This window comes from Coccinella septempunctata, chromosome 1 (genome assembly GCF_907165205.1).
Source record: "Coccinella septempunctata chromosome 1, icCocSept1.1, whole genome shotgun sequence".
Classification (NCBI taxonomy): Eukaryota; Metazoa; Arthropoda; class Insecta; order Coleoptera; family Coccinellidae; genus Coccinella; species Coccinella septempunctata.
In genome coordinates this window covers 57622543-57640406 of record NC_058189.1, presented here as the reverse complement: position 1 = coordinate 57640406, position 17864 = coordinate 57622543, and the positions used below count along the sequence as shown (strand labels likewise).

The 17864-nt window shown below is 34.3% G+C and overlaps 1 protein-coding gene across 6 annotated transcripts in view; it reads left to right on the top strand.

Annotated features, from left to right (window-relative positions):
• The window catches only part of LOC123319924 (BTB/POZ domain-containing protein 2), a 36051-nt gene extending 21682 nt beyond the window's left edge, over positions 1–14369 (top strand). For 4 of the 6 annotated variants that reach the window (XM_044907039.1, XM_044907030.1, XM_044907022.1 and 1 more), the window contains exons 2-3: positions 8737–8882; positions 13232–14369. In XM_044907039.1, coding sequence (XP_044762974.1) covers positions 8746–8882; positions 13232–14078 — 984 coding nt within the window. In that variant the 5' untranslated portion in view covers positions 8737–8745 and the 3' untranslated portion in view covers positions 14079–14369. Of the gene's footprint in view, positions 1–3236; positions 3365–7540; positions 7682–8736; positions 8883–13231 lie in introns of those variants that run through there. The other 2 variants (XM_044907055.1, XM_044907047.1) reach the window with 2 other exon arrangements.
• Positions 14370–17864: the final 3495 nt, after the last annotated feature.

The following is a 17864-nucleotide window of genomic DNA, read 5'->3' as shown; positions in this document are numbered from 1 at the left end:
TATCAGTGCGTCACGTTTTTTTAGGAAAGCTCTCATCGCAGATGAAAAGAAGAAATTATTTGAACTCTAATATTTTGTTATCTAGCCGAATTCACTTCCTTCTGCTCACTGATAGCAGTAACCTTGTGCTTACGTAAGTCATGAAGATGCATTGTACCGTACCATTTTTAAATATGTTGAAGAGTACTCGGGACTTGTATTCAAACATATTCGTTTGAAGGCAGATACCTAGGGGAGACCGGGGTTGGTTGTGCCAATTTTAAAGTATAATTATTTGTACATCTCGATAAAAAAACTCAAGGCTCTAAAACGCATATTTATTTAGTTTAAACATATATCTGTAGAAAAAAATAGAAACGAACTAATTGAAAGCAATACAAACATGGCTACTGAGAATTAAAAAAAAAACTCTAAATGTCACAACCTGCCCCGACATGGGGATGGTTGTGACGCTTATGGGGTTGGTTGTGACGCCCCTACATATCGTCATCGGAATTGCAGTGATTGCATACAAAATATGGACTTTTATCCGGGCATTCTTCATGAGCCCATCTAGAGCAACTGGTGCACTGCAGCCATTTTTCTTTAGGTCGAGAGATGGAAAAAGGTTCGTGGTTCGTGACAAATTAAACAGAAAGTTTCCCCTTCATCTTCCGAACCGCTATTAGCTTAAATGGTCTTAGCTTTAGCTTTACCTTTACCCTTGCATATATTTCTCTTGACACCGGTTTCCTTTGTTTTTTCTTTTGTTCTTTCAAATCTTTCATCTTTTGTTTTTCTTCTAATTCCTTCTTATTTGGAGTATCTGTCCATATAGCCGATCTACCAGGTTTTTGCCCTTTTCTTTTAACTAGACGTTTACCAGCCTTTGGTGTTGGTCTCAAATCTTCTGGAGAAAAATATGTTGTGATGCCAGAAGGTCCTGGTGAATTTTCAAGTTCTAAGTCTGGAAAGAAAAGGGAATATGTCTTAGATGGTGAATTTTTGGGGGTGCTTGGGGCCTCAATGTGGTTGGTTTTACTATTGGGCTGTGTTTTTGGAATGTCACAACCAACCCCAAAGCACATTTCTGCTTTGTTATCTTATTTCCAACATTATTTCTATGAATAGCCAAATAATTTTATATATGTGAGAAAGAGCATACCTGAATTAGTATTTTAACGCCACAATACTTGTTTCAGCTGTTACATTAGTCACTTCACACAACAATATTTGGCGTCACTTTTATTTCCTAAAGCACCTCGAAAATACATAAATCATCCAAACACACGCGGTACGTTAGCGATCAAAGCCACCGTCAGGCGCAATACGTAATAGCTATAGCTGGCTCTATTGGAATAATCGCGACGCGACTGATATCTATTAATTGAGCGCAAAAGGCTCTGTCACAACCAGCCCCCGTCACAACCAACCCCGGTCTCCCCTACTTTATATTGTAACGCATTACGCAAGTCGGAACTTGTCTTCGCCAGTCCAACGCATGTCCATCAGAAACAACTTCTAACAGCTCTTTAGATAATTCAAATTCTTCATTCTATACTGCAACGGTTTTGATTTCATTATGTATGGGATATGTTAAAATTGCTAAAACTTAGTTATTATGAAGTCCAACAGGGTCGATCGCTATTTGTTTTTTATGTTTAGTGAGGTTGACAAAGACATTTTTGATGAAGTTTTTTGTTAATTATGATTTCATACAAAAATTATTGTTTTGATAATGTATGGTGCAAAAAATGGGTGAGGTATATGCAGGGTGAGCCTTTGATTTGTACAAATAATTTAACAATAGATTCTTGAGGTCAAAAGAAACACTTCTTCCTTTACCATTTCATCCGAGTCGGCCCTGATAAAAATATATAGCCATTTTAAGTTTTCATAATGAACTGTAACACGCCTGGAAAAACAAAATTACCTTCTGAATAAATAGCTAAATCTGTGACATTAAACATGTTTGGATTTTTAAACAGAGTTGTATTCGGCCAAAGTACCCAATTTTTCAAATTTCACAAATACTTTTTGATTTTTGAACATCAAATTACTCCAAAACGGCGCATTGTACTAGAAAATATGAAGAATGCTTCTATTTTACAAAACGTTCAAATATTCATTAGATATCGTCCAACTTAGTTTCAAGAGTTTTGTTTTTTGAATTTTTGGTATTATCATCGTATGTAATGGTCATAATGAGAAAACTGGAAGACATGAGTGATATCTTGTGTTCGAAAAAAATTCATCAAATCATTCTTTTGATGAAACCATTTTCGAGATAGAACTAAAAATAACATTTTTTTAATGGTTTTTCAACAGCCTGTATCTTTTAAACCGAGCCGATTCGGAAAAAATGGTATGGGAAAAAAGTGTTTCTTTTGACTTCAAGAAGCTACTGTTGAAATATTTCTACGAGTCAAAGACTCACCCTGTATAATGCAAAACTCTGAGAACACGCAGTAGGTGTAGGTTTAACCATTTTGGTTAATATATATTACGGTTCGGTATGATGTTAAATTACCTAAAAAAGTAACCCTTAAATTCCTTTCACTCAGTGTATCGTACTCTTTACTCTTCTCTATTCTTCTGTTATTGTAAGTATCCGTTACCTTGTAGGTACTTGGTAATATGATACTTAGGTACAATTTATCAGTATCTGACCCAGCTCTGGTTGGTATAAGGAAACGTAACGTAGTATGTCAGAAATTATTATTCTGAAAGAAAAATAACATAAGCATAAAAAATTCTCGAGTTGTACAATTCCGAGTACTTGTCCATGCTTGAGTATAGTGTTCATTACTAAATATTTTGAACGTTCGATTTCGAAGTTCCATGAGAACCTTTTGTTTCAGTAAAGTTCGCCTTCAAAATATCATTTTGCCGACCTCTCAAGTATAGTATATGTAAATATAACAAAAAAGATTCAGACGCGAGTGACTAATGCCTACGCTAATTGTAAGAAAAGAGTTAAATAGTTTCTTTTACGTTTCAAACCGATCAATAAGTCTCTCAACCGACATAAATCCGTCATCATATACTTTAAAAACGATGCCCACACATAGGATGCATTGTATAGTTATGGTTTCGCGGTATAAATGCCAATTGTACGATTTCCGTCAACGAGCTGATTGGCAGTCATCCCTTTGTTTATCGAAACGTTTGTAATTTCATGCAAATCTAGTCAATTTTGAGTGAATGGAATTATTTTAAATTCGGAAAAAATGCAAACGACTTTGCACAGTCTACGTGATCTAATTGAGTGTGAAGCATTTTTGCCCGTCTCTATAGGCGGTGTGTCGAATTTTTTCAAATTCAAATTAGGGACTGTGGTTTATTGGGAAAAATCTCGTGAGGGAATATTTTCAAGACTCTACAGGTATGTTGATAAGAGAGCTGTTTCAATATGTTAATAGAAAAGGGTTTCTCTGTTCTCTCGCTTCAATAGGTGGTATGGTTATTGTACAGTACACAAGAGAAGAATTTACTTATTATTCTTTGTTTCAAAGCTTTTTGCCTGTAAAGCAATTTCAATAATTATTTGCGGGATTCGAGTACGAAATAAATTATTACGATAACCTCGTATTCAAAATAGGAAGTATCATTTATTCCTAGTAGAAAGTGCCAGTAAAGAGTTTTCAGATATATCAAAGAATAGAGTTTAGAGTTATCTCACTGGATTTTCGAAATTGACAAAATATCAAAATGTGCCAATAGGTATCCCTAAAAGATGTGGGACTTATATCACCACTTCGGAATAGTAAGGTAGATACTCGTTGGGTATAAGGCACTATGCAGGTTGTCCCAAAATATTGTTCAAAAAATTAAATGATATTTTCTTCATCGAAAAATAGAACGAAAACTTTTATGAACTCATATCCGGAAAGTCTTCTTTCTCGAAATAGTGGCTGTTGAAATGGACATTTTCCATATTTTGAATGACACTTCTTGAAGAGGGACTTATGTTGCTGGATGAACCATTTTCGAGAAATATCCCAATCTGAGAACTAAAAACAGAAATAAGTATGTACAGGGTGTCCGCGCCATAGGGCAGCGGTCGATTACTCTAATTTTATTAACTTTACAAAAAAGAGTTTCAAATAAAACTTTCCTTTTTTTAAGTAGAGCATCTCCTAAAATTATTTAGAACTATACAAAGTGTTTGGTTTCTTCTGCACAGCTTTCAATTTCGTTATTTTAAATGAAACACCCTATATATTTTTACATTTCTTGTTAAATTTGCATATAAGTTTGATAACACGAATATATCTGAATTCTCAACGGTTTTTGAGAAATTTCTCTTTTTATTAATATTTTGGCAGTTCGAGGTACTTACATGAAGTACCTATTCTATGTAATTGATTGAAATTTGCACTGTGTCTAGTCAATAAATGATACACTATAAATTTCCTTCGTAAATGACCATATTATATACAGGGTCCACGAAAACGTAGATCCGTTATCAAAACAGAAATTCATCAAAATCTTCATTTTTTTAAATGGCAATCCATTTTTTTTTTCTGTTCATTATTTAAACATTTTTTGTTCACTTTTGGTTGTTTTGAATAATGAACAGAAAAGAAATATGGGTTACCATTTGAAAAAATGAAGATTTTGACAATTTCTCTTTTGATAATGGATCTACGTTTTCATGGTCCCTGTATATAATAGGGTCATTTAAAAAGAAAATTTTTAGTGTTTCATTTATTGACTAGACACGGTCCAAATTTGAATCAATTACATAGAATAAGGACGGAGCTATAGTCCTTTATGTAAGTATCTCAAATTGTTAAAATATCAATAATAAGTCAAATTTCTCGAAAGCCGTTGAGAATTCAGACATAGTTGTGTTATCAAACTTATATTCAAATTCAACAATGAATTTAAAAATGTAAGAACATATAGGGTGTCCATTTAAAATAACGAAGTTGATAGCTGTGCAGAAGAAACGAAACATTTTGTATAATTCTAAATAATTTTAGAAGATGATTTACTTAAAAAGTTGAAAGTTTTAGATGAAACTCTTTTTTGTAAAGTTAATAAAATTAGAGTAATCGACCGTTGCCCCATGACGCGGACACTATGTATGTGATTTTTTCACTAACATGAGTGAATCATACAGTGGCGGATTTACCATAGAGGCTGAGTAGGCTGCAGCCTAGGGCGGCAGATTTCAGAGGGCGGCAAATTTGGGGACAATTTTGTTTGCACTAATTATCGAAACTGAAATACTTGTATTTCGTAGATATTTCGATATCTACCTTCATCTGACTTTCCCTAAATATAAAAAAAAAACTGAACAAGTAGTGCTTCATTACTATTTCCCTGTTTCCCCTCTTATTTCAGCCGCATTGTACTCTAAACTGAAACTTCATGAGGGTGAAAAATTTTGGTGAAATCAGATTCTGAATCATTGGGATGTGTTTTTTCAGTTCCTACGAAAACACAATTCAAGAAATGTTTGTCCAGAAGTTCGTATCTATGGCTCTTTGTACAGGGTGGGCAAAATTCGTTGTCTACTGAGGGGATCTCGAGAACTATAGCAGCTAGAAAAAAAGGATGACACATTTTCAAATCTGAAAACAGAGCCGGCCTATCACTTCTAGATTTTGAGTTATAAACAAAAATTGGGATTTTGACGATTACGAAAAGTTCTCATAACTTTTTTGTCTTTGAAGTTACAGATCTGAAACTTAACCTTCTTAGTCATTCTTATACGTAGATTCTAATGACAGAATCTTTTTTTTCAATTCAAAAATGACAAATTCAATGAAAGTTTGTATTTAAAAAAAAATCGAAAGTTCGCCTAATATTTCGTAATGAAAAACGTAAAAAAGGGTCTGTAGAAGGCTCAAGTTTCACATATGTAACTTCAAAGACAAAAAAGTTATGAGAACTTTTCGAAATCTTCAAAATTTCATTTTTTGCTAATAACTCAAAAACGGTTTTCACCATTCATTGTTTCTCTGAAAAAGAGCTCGAGAATGTGTCATCCGTTTTCTTCCAGCTGCCATAGTTCTCGAGTTTCCTCAGTAGACAACGAATTTTGCCCACCCTGTATACACCAGCAAACATTCAGGGGGGGATTCAAAAAGTAGGGAAGGTCTTTTCTTTTTTGTGTCCCGGCTTAGTTACAGCCCCCTAAAGATGGCGTCCGAAAAGCAGTTTTTAATTTTTTTTGAAAATCAATAAACTTTCACGTATTAAATCAAGCAGATATTTTATACGGGCGGGAAGGAATTACAAAAATTTTGGTTTTGTTCGTCTATGATAGAAAGGGGTAAAAATCCATCCTTGATCCTTGCTTCCCAAAAACTTTTTCGATATTCATATCTTATAATAAAAAATTTATCTTGGATAACTCAATCCAGTCTCAGAAAATCATCTTGAGATTTTTGTCACATATACTCATTAAGATGATTGTGTGCACAAACGCAGAAATATTAGATATGCACTTTGTTTACGGATTCTTTTTCCTGAAAAACCGTGAATTTTCCCAAGAAACCACAAGAGACCTTATTTGTTAAGAATACATCAAGCAATCCAAGATCAATCTTTTATTGTGAAATATGGATATGGGTGGCTTTTTCTAGCACTTTCAATTATAGAAGAACAGCACCGAAAATTTCTACCCCGCATAAAATAGGTATCTGCTTGATTTAATTCTTGTCAGTTTTTCGATTCTCAAGAAAAAAAAGGGCCACAATAATTATGAGTAATTATTAGGATCACAGTGTACAAATCTCAAAGTTACATTTTCACTGACACAAAAATTGTCATTAATATTTGGAACTAAATAATTATGGTAAGGGCGGCAAAATTTGAATAGCCTACTGGCGGCAAATATGTAAATCCGCCACTGGAATCATATAATTCTGTTTTTAGTTAAATAATGGATTTTCATTAAGTATAGGCCACGTCAATTCAATATCTATACGATTTTAATGTACTTTTTTGAAATGCATAGCCACGTGCCAATCTAGGCTTTGACAATATGGAGCATTTCACTAACATCATCTCCTGGTATGACGAGATTTGGAGGAACGTACAAATATTCACTCTTTGAGAGTTAACATTCGGAAAGATTAAATCAGATTTCATCAGAAAAAAAGGTTTATCAATGAATTGCTATAGAAAATCTAGCAGTAGGCCATCCTATGAGAGTATCCAACATCTTCAATTTTTTGATAACATTTCAATTTATATCGAAACAAATGACTAGATTTTTATGAATACAATAACAAATTTTTCTCGTGTCGATGAATCATCCATCCACCTCAGAATTATGAAATATGATACAAATCTCAGTAGAACGACATTTCGCAATTTTACAAATGATTTTTTTCTCATTGACACGACGATCTTATCGAATTCCCGATGAAAACAAACAAAATGGAACTGATCTTGGATGCAATAGATTTTCGTCTGTTTCTGCGAGATAGTAAAATTTTTTCGATTTCATGAGGAAACACCTAGTTATCTTAGGAGGATAACCCGTAATTTCGCGATATGGATTAATCTAGCACAATCAGGATTCACCTGAAATCGGTCAATGTAGTTCGTGGTGAAACGTTAGTAATCATATCATCAGCATCAACTTCTCAGGGTAGTTGTTATACTCTCGTTTGAAACGGGAAGGGAGTGTGTTGTTAAAACTGGACTTTTGGGTACCTACATAACCAATTCGTAATTCTAGGTAAGCCCATCCATTATAATTCAGCCTATTTAGAAGAATAGACCATTTATTATGGACATTTTGCGTAATCTACCTTGGTATATTATTATGGTGATTCATCAATTACTACTCTACGAAAAAGGCATATATTCCATGAAACCTCAAAAACATTAATCCTTCTTTGAGTGTACTTCATCCCTATAATGCAATATGGATTGATAAAAAGACCAAACCATCCTCAGCAACAAAAGGTCTATCCACTTTGGGCACAAAAGGTGGGAGTTTGAAAAGAAACTACCTTCCATCCTTACGATATATACAGGATATCTGGAAACAAATGCGGAGGACCTAGGGAGATGATTCCTCGATGAAAATAAGCAGGGGTTATTCCTATAAATTTTTTTCATCATAAAACTATATATAATATGAAGCACTAAGTAGATGTTACTCACACAATTTTTTTAGATCCATAACTTTATTATTAGGGGTTTAAATATCCAACCCCTTATGATTTTCCTTCAAAACTTGTTTTCTTGGGATAATTTTCGAAAAATAAAATTCTGCTATGTTTTCCCATTCAATTCTGGAGAAGAAAAGTCTCTTGCAAAATTTCCATACAGTCGTTACTTTTCTCGGAATAAATAGAAACTTACAAGCAGTTCTGATCACTGTTCATGCTATTTCATCGTATAAGTATTCCATAAAATGACTACCTCCCGCTAATATACATGTTGTTACTTTCAACCCCTAATAATAAAGTTATGAGATCTAAAAAAATTGTGTGAGTAACATCTACTTAGTGCTTTATATTATGTATAGTTTTAGAACCCGTAAAAAAATTGAAAACTGTCAACTTGTCATCGCCTTCCAAAGGCTGTTTCTTGGAAGGGAGGTCGATTTCGAAAAAAATTTATAGAAACTACGCCTGCTTATTTTCATAGAGGAATCATCGCCTTAAGTCCTTCGCGTTTGTTTACAGACACCCTGTATATACTTTTCACATCCAACATCACAATACCTATTTCTTTCTTGAAGTATAAAATAATTTCAAATAAATATTCTTCTTTTTTTTTCAGAAAATAACGATGGTTGTGGTAACGAACGAACCCTACGGTGAAACAGAACCTCTGTGCTGGAGTCCAATAAAGAAAAATATATCGGATGATGAAGATGAGGCTGGTAAAACTCCTACGGTCGAACACGCTTACAGAAATATCACGAGGTATGTACAAACAACTCCTTCTAACTGATTGATTTTTCAAAAAAATTTTGAAAAAAGAGTGTAGGTTAATATGTTTCAATGTTTGAAATGAATGTCGGAATTCAAAATCAAAAACTATAGCTCTTGTAGTTGCAACACAAGTGTTTTCCATCTGCCTATTAGATTGCGGTCCCTTTCTTAAGTATTTAGTTCTTAGTAGCTTTGCATAAACTCACCACGAAGGCGAGCTGAAAACCCCTTGAAAAATTGACTACATGTGGTCCTGTATTCTCTTGTAAAAAATTCCTTATAGATATTTCAAAAGACAGATCCGATGAAGTTGAATATTTGTTTCTGAAATTATATGATCCAAATGTTTTTTTCAAATTTGTGAGTTATCATCAGAATCGATTTTTTTCTTTATTTTCTAGTCATGCGATCCATATAAAATTTCATATCGGTACTTTATAAAAAGTAACCAATTTTCAGTTGAATGAGATCGGTACATTTGGACAAAATGATCACCCTCTTCCTAATATGAACTATTTCTTTTTGAATAATCTTATATGGTACTAAAACCACTAAACTGTATACTACAATATGAAGCGCTAATCAATAGAGAGCGAGTGTAGACGTATGTACTTGAGGTTACGATTTAAATTGATAATAGTGAAACTTGTCAACTAATGTGACTAAGCCGCTATGAAATTCATAATCTATTATTTAGAAGATTTTTAATAATTAGGCATTACAGATAAAATTTCAAAACATTGCTCTAATATTGATTAATGCTCTAATTGTGATAACGCGTTTTATAAATAATAAGTGTATTATTCGTCATATTCACTTCCTATATCACAGAAAAAAATTGGGAAAGAAAGATGAGTTATGAATAACTACTCACAATTTTGTGCTGAAAATTTGGATGTTGGGGTTTTCGACTGTGATTACTATGAACTTCCTCCCTAAAATATTTTCATTGTTCTGCATCTTCCGATCATACTGGAAACAGCCTACTACTTTCTTATTTCAAATGGCACATCCAGTATGGCATATTTTGTGTAAAAAGTAAACTTTTTATGATTTTTTTTATTCTTATGAAGAAAATGGTGAGTTCACACTTTTTGCAGAGACGTTTTTCTCGAAAAAAATCTTCACCATTTTCAATTCTGTCATTATGTAGTATCATAACGCTATGCTGTTTGGACGGAAAATGTTCAGGGTTTTTATGGGAAAATCCTCAAGTTAGACAAATCGATTTCATCAAAACTCAAGATTTTCAAATTACAACATACACTTTTCTGTGATCCAGCCGACTCCACATAAGAACAAGATGGGGACATAATTGAAGCCTATAACTAAAATTAGAATTATCAAAGAAAAACTTTTAATGAAGGAAAATAGCTATGTATTTGGCACTGCTTGAATACTTTGTGACCATAAAAACTACTAAAATTCGACGTTTCGTTGCCTATATTTATGGCAGTGCTTCTTTTTGGAAAGAATCTAGAGCAAAAAATTTATGAAAATTCATCTCATTGTCTGACTTTTACTATTGCAATGTATTGAAGTAATCTATGTCCACTTTATTCATAGAATAATCAACATGCTGATTTTGAAGATGTAAGTAATATACATATCGACATATACAGGGTGAGTCTTTGACTCTTACAAATATTTCAACAGTAGATTCTTGAGTTCAGAAGAAACACTTTTTTCCTATACCTTTTTTCCGAATCGGCTCGGTTTAGAAGAAACAGGCTGTTGAAAAACCATAAAAAATGTTATCTCACAAAAGGTTTTACCGAATGAAATCGGAATATAGTTTTTCATTTATTTGATGAATCTCTTTTTACCACAAGATATCACCCACGTCTTCCAGTTTTCTCATTAAGACCATTAGGTACCATAAAAATACCAAAAATTCAAAGAACCCAACTCTTGAAACTATCTGATGAATATTTGAAAGTTTCTTGACAAAAAAGTAGTCTTCATATTTTCGTGTATAATGCGTCGTTATTTGATGCTCAAAAAAAAAAAAAATCTGTGAAATTCGAAAAATTGGGTACTTTGGCTGAATGCAACTCTGAAGGATCCACAGATGAGTGGTGTACAGATAATTGTAATTCTGTAATTCTGAAGGGAATCTTGTTTTTTTCAGGGGTGGCAAGGCTCATTGTGAAAACTTAAAATGGCTATCTGTTTTCATCAGGGCCGAATCGGAAGAAATGCTATAGGAAAAAAGTGTTTTTTAACCTCCAGAATCTACTGTTAAAATATTAGTACGAATCAAAGACTTACCCTGTATATATTTTTTATAAGCTATTTTTTTGTATGACATGAGATAAAGAAAGAATGCATTCGTGTTTGAAATAACAGAGTTGTTTTTTTTTCACCCTTAATACAGGAGAATCTAATATATAGTATCGTATACCCAGTGAAAAAGTGCCTTCAGAAAGTTTTTATCGTTTTTGAATATTTTGGAGAATAAAGAAGTTATGGCACATTTTCGAAATCGACAAAATATCTAAATTCGGTTATATCTTCAAGACAAATGAAAATATCGTGAACCGGTTTTCACTAAGGGACTTTTCACGAAAATGGAGCCCAGGACTCCTTTCAACGTTTTATCCACACTGCGCAAAAAAATTAACGCACATTATGAAAATCTCAAATTTATTCTACAACTGAAGGTGTTCTCAATGATAATTATTCCGAATAATGCATGCATATGTTATCCACTTTCAACGGTTTTCTACAATACATATGTTTTTTCCCAGCAGGAATAAAAAAAGATGATATTATCAGATTTTTAATGTATTGGCTTCATTTTAAAATCAGTTGTTCTCGATCAATTCTAGTGATCAATAGTTTTTCTTTCGTTTGATTTTCTACACTCGATCGCTATGCAACGCGAAACACGCAATTTGACCCAAGAGGAATGTGCCCAAGCGGTAGTTTTGCGAGAAGAAGGGGGGACATACACAAGAATTGCAGAAAGGTTTGGAGTTTCCCATACAAGTGTGTCCAGAATGTTGCAGCGATTCAGGGAGACAGGTATGAATGTCCGAAGACATGACAGGGTAGACCACGGGTAACAACTGCCATTCAAGAACGTTACTTGAGAGTTTCGTCGTTGAGACAACGGTTTGCAACCGCTCGCCTCCTTCAAATTCAGCTTGAGCAAACTCATGAGGTGAAAATTAGCACTCAGACAATGAGAAATTGCCTCAGAGAATAAGATTTAAGGCCTCGTGTCGCGGCAAGAGGCCCAGCTCTTACATCAGCCCATCGAAGGGCGCGTTTCGATTTTGCGAGAGAGCATATCCATTGGGAAGAGGCCGATTGGGAAAGAGTTCTCTTCACAGATGAGTCTAGATTCTGCCTCTACCATTGTGATCGACGTTCCCTTGTATACAGACGTCCACATGGAAGATATACTCAGTGCAATTTTCTGAATACTACTGGTTTCGGGGGAGGATCGATTATGGTATGGGGTGGAATATCTTTGACTGCTCGCACAGACCTAATGGTCGTTGATAATGGAGCTATGAATGCTGATAAGTATATAAGGAACATTCTTGAAGAGCATGTAGTGCCATTTGCCCCATACATTGATGAAAATTTCATTTTTATGGACGATAATGCCAGACCCCATCGTGCGCGCATCGTTCAGGAGTACCTTGAATAGGTTGAAGTCTCTCGAATGGAATGGTCAGCAAGAAGTCCAGATCTCAATCCGATTGAGCAGGTTTGGGACAACCTCAATAGAAGGCTGAGAAGTTCAGAAAATCATCCAGCTACTCTTAATGACTTAGGAATCCAAGTCGGAGAAATCTGGGAAGGATTAGATCAGAACATTTTAAGATCACTCATTTTGAGTATGAACCGTCGTTGCCGAGCTGTAATTAACGCAAGGGGTGGAAATAGCAAGTATTAAATCACTTATCAGCATTTCAGTATTTCGAAAATTGTTCATTTCTCTTCTTTCACATAAGATTCGGTGAAATCCTGAAGTTTTCTTCCATTTAATGTGTCTTGTTTCGTTCAAAACCTTCCCGAGAGAACATAAAAAATAAGTTATAAAGTCAATGTGGAGTTAACTTTCATTAAAATTGAGATTTTCAGAATATGCGTTAATTTTTGTCGCAGTGTCAAGAAGTACCAGAAACAGGCAAAATTAAGCTAATTGGGATACCCTGCAGTGCGTCTATGTTTTTGGCGGTTGCCGGCCTGCCCCACCATTAGTCCACTACTGGATATCATTCGAATTTCTGATTATAGTTTTACATCTCAACCATAAAACATTATTGTAATAATTTCCAAACTACAATAGTTCAGATTACTAACGATTGAATTTCCTGTTACAGTTCTATGCAAGCAGACCCACTGGAGATCTCATCACCAAAACTAGCCCTCGACCTCCTATCCACAGCCGTCAGACTGCAAAATATGCCCCTAGTCAAGCAATGTATAGAGATAATCGACAAACAACTAGACCCTTCGATCCTAATCAGCGTGATCTCAAGACTATCAGACTGCTCGTCTCGGAGCAGAGACAATTTTGAACCTTCCGCACCACCCATCATCGAAAGCCAGAATAGAGGTAACATAGACTGGGTTCAAGACCTGATAAACAACCTGAGGCACAACTGTCTCCTAGAAATAGACAGGTATGCCGATGCCATCCTCAAAGATCTCTTCTTTTCGACGCTATCCTACAACGATGTTTTACAAATCACCACTCGGGACAGCTTACAAGTGTCGTCGGAAACCGTTGTATACAGTGCCATTATGAAGTGGGCTCACGCAGAATGTTACAGGAGAACGTTGCAACCACATTTACCGAACCTCAAGGCTGTGCTTAGGGATCTGGTTCATGCTCCTCGCTACGGTCTGATGACCAAGAAGGAGTTCACTTCCAGAAAGATCGACGGTGAGAAGGGACCAACCAAGAGCGGTATTTTAGACGAGAAGGAATGGAGGAGGATACTTTTCTACATTAGGGAGAAGAGCAAAAACCGTCCCGTGGAGGAACTACCATTCAGATGGTCCACACCAAGGAGCATAGGGAGCGAGAAACCCAAACTGTTGAGTTCGAAGAGTGCGAGAAGAGCGTCCGACTGTCCAACCAAAGATTTAAATTGCAGAAACGAGAATAGATGTGATAAAGTTTTCCTCAATATACTCACTTGTTGGACTGCCATCTTCGATTGAGTCAAGATCTGCGCAGACATCCTTCGAACTATATTCGTTGATGAATTCAATGTGCCATATGGAAAAGGACCTTTTCCAGTGTTTCTGGCATTTATTTTTACCTAACATTAAGGCTGTGTTAAGAAATCTGAAGAAAAAGGAAGAAAATTTGAATCCTCGAATATTATCGATTCTAAAGTCCAAACAATCAGTGGAAGATTCAATAGTTTTTATAGGATTCTCTATATCTCTGTATACATAATTATCTCTTTATATACTTCCCTACTTGAAATACCTACATCTTCGGTCCATTTCTTAGTTCAGATTTCATCTTTTAAGATAAGCAGAAACTATGAAATTCTATGTGTTCAAGAACAATCATAAATGAAGATGAATTAGATGAATCTTGATATTTTCGAAGCCGTAATACTTACTCTACTCATCAACATAAAATGAGAAGTGAGAACCCTTTTTTCAATAACTCTGTTTTCGCTTATTTGTTTTAAATTTTACGTAAAATGGCTTCAATCTTTAGGACAATTTTAGTTTGCAATATTTCCTGGTTTTTCCCGCAGAAAATAATTTTTTATAAATGTTGTGCATTTGTTTAGTTGTAGTTTTGATATTGTTGAGCATGGTTAAATTTGTTGGTATACACCAGTTGTCCTTTGGTAGATCGAGCGTGTCCTGTCACACTTGATTTATTGCATCAAGATCAAGAGAAACCCAAAATTCGGAATTTATAGATTTTTCATAATTATTTATTTATAATACATGATGAAGAAACAGATGACTGAGGCCTAATATTTAAACTAATTCGGGAAAATATTGCTTTTCAAATCATTTTGATTTCATCATTCTTGCACTGCCTATTAAGTCTTATGAAATATATGTCTTTTTACAATAGTAAAATTCGATACGTATTTTGAAAATGAAAATGATCTCCCACCCACATCATTATATTGTACGAATATTTTTTCAGAGCACCTACTTTAAATGATTATTATTTGTATATTTTTAACGCATCATATTTGGCTGGATATTCCGCTCAAGAATTTGTATCTTGTGAAAATTATGTAATACTACTCGAAAATTTTTATCTTTGGTTATAAATTAATGTATTTGAAATGTTATAAATGTTAGAAATTTTTATGGAATTTGTTGAACTAAATAAATGGTTAGAGAATATGTTGAAAAATGAAGTTGCTTCTGTATCTTATCCTATAAAAAAATTTTCTTTTTTGCGTCAAGAGAATTTTTTCCATCTGAAATTATTTGCATTCAAGCACACTTTAAATTTCAACCTGTGATGTTATAGAGTTATAAACGTGTTCTACTTTCGAAAGTTTATTCGTTAGGTTCAAATATGTATCTACTACACTTATTTAATGTTGATTTTTATATCGTCAATGAGAAAAGAATATCAATTGGAATGCATTTTACTGTGAATTAGAGACTACTGCATAATGAAAGTGAAAATTTCGATAATTCAAATTCACACTGTGAATAGAGATAACTGTTTTGTATGAAATTTTCAGATATTTATCCAACATTCTAATATAAAACATGTATGTATTTCTGTAAACTTGTATTGAATAGATTCATACGAATTATAGATGTCTCATTTTATTCATGGACCGTAAATATGATAATATACGTTTATTTTGTCTCTTTACTTCTAAAACTTTTCGAACTGAAGTTGCGAAAATGTACAGAATTTATCGAATTGGTCTAGAAGCATTTTTCAAAACCCTATTCTGGCTGGACTAATTAGTTCAGGCGCTGACAATTTGTTATAATTTCTTTCCTAGCTTTTCAAATTTTTATTTTTTTATGGGCAACTGATCGAAAACTTTCATTACTTTTACCGGGTGTTAACTAAAGATGTGGGAAATTTCAGGAAGTGATTACTCCAGCCAGTCCTATACTTGTCCGAAAGCGCATCAGAGAATGAGGTTTTTAGTCGCAAATTTCTAGCTTATAAGAAGGGATTTTAAAGGGTGGTAGACCCACTAAAACAAACAGTAGGCGGATAACCAAATTTTCAGTGAAGAATAATGGAAGAACATTAAATTTTTCATACCAAACTTTCCAATATCTGACACCGTTCACTAGATAAAATTTTGTTTAGTTTTTCCATTTTCCATTTTCGAGTTCACTTTGAAGGTCTTTCTGAAGTGCAATTCTCAATCGAATCATCAACTGTTTGATTTTCTGAATCTTCAGAACAACTTCTATGCACTCCACTTCCTAGGACAGTAGAAGGAAAGAAACCTGATTTTTAGACAGAGATGCATTTCACGGGGTATAGGTTACCCCTTGCTCATTTTTTATCCAAAAAATCAAGAGTTTCGAAATCGATTTTTTGTGCTGTGTTGGGAGCCCTATGAACGCTGATCATAGAACCGGATATCTCAAATGGATCGGAAGAATATAACAGGAGATATCGCAGATTGAAATTGCAATTTTTGAAAAATGACATTTCAACGCTGAAAATCAAAACGACGGAAGATAAGCTTTCGAAATTGCTCGCAATCGATTCAGCTTGTTCGGAAACCTATATTTTCATACCACACATCCAAATAGTTGACATTGTTTACGAGAAAATAATTTTTTCATTTTTTCAATTTTCATTTTTCATTTTCGAGTTTACTTTGGGGGGCTCTCTGGGGTGCAATTCCTAGTGGCAGTCTTGACCACTCTAGGTCCTTAGCCATGTAGAATGTCGAATTTAATCAAATAATTTCACTCACTCTGTATAGGTTCTTTGAATTATTTCTTTTTATCATCAGGGAAATTTTTATCACGGTTTACCCCCACTACGCAGTGACTTTAACAAACATTTTTGTTTGATAAAGACGCCACTGAGGATAATCTTGAATGATTCAAACTTAATAGTCAAGAATCCTCGAAAGTTTCGTATTACTTCTTTATGGGGAAACTAGATGTCGCCAGTTAAATGATAACGTTCGTTCATTGAAATCGTCGAGTAGGCTCATCTGTTCCTAGTGTGATCTCACATTATTTTACTTTTCTAGGGGCCACATTTGAAAATTCGTACACCTATTTCTAATAGGTTGGACCACTCACAAGCAAGCATGATGTTTTTCTTTCGAAATGGACCTATAAAACCTAAGAGTTACCTTGAAAAGAAGCATCTTATAGCTGTGGGACATACTCAAAAACTTTTTTACTATTCTCTGACTGTTCAGAATTAGGGAACGCGTTGGTCCTTCCCTTCAGTTGAAGATTTTGCTGCTTTGAGCAAGTAGTCGTTTGTTGGGTACCTACGATAAGCCTCTGAAATTATGCTTGGCAAACTTTCAAGTTATGCAAAAAAGTGATGGTATATTTTTTCAAAAGAAGTGACAAAAATGCCATTTGTTTTGTTTGTAATATTTTTTCTTATGAATAATACTGAATGCTTGATTGAGTACGAAGGTTTTGATTCCTATTCGTTTTTAAATATTCAGAATCTCCTCTATCTGTTCCCCGTTCCATTTATTCAAAAATCCCTTCAAAATAGTGAAAGTTTTTACACTTCCTTATTCAAATCCACTGAGTTCATTTTCGAATGATAATAACAATATGTTAGTTTGTTCTTTGTCTCCCTTGTCTGAAACGAGAGAAGAAATACAATATATTCTCTACTGCCGTTGCTGAGATCAGTAAATATTAACCGCACTTTTTCGACTGACGATAACCCTTGGTCCATAGTATTTTCGAAATACCGTATGCCAACAAGAATCATATGATCGGTAGTATTACACAAATGTTTATATTTTCATCAAATTATGTAAATATTAT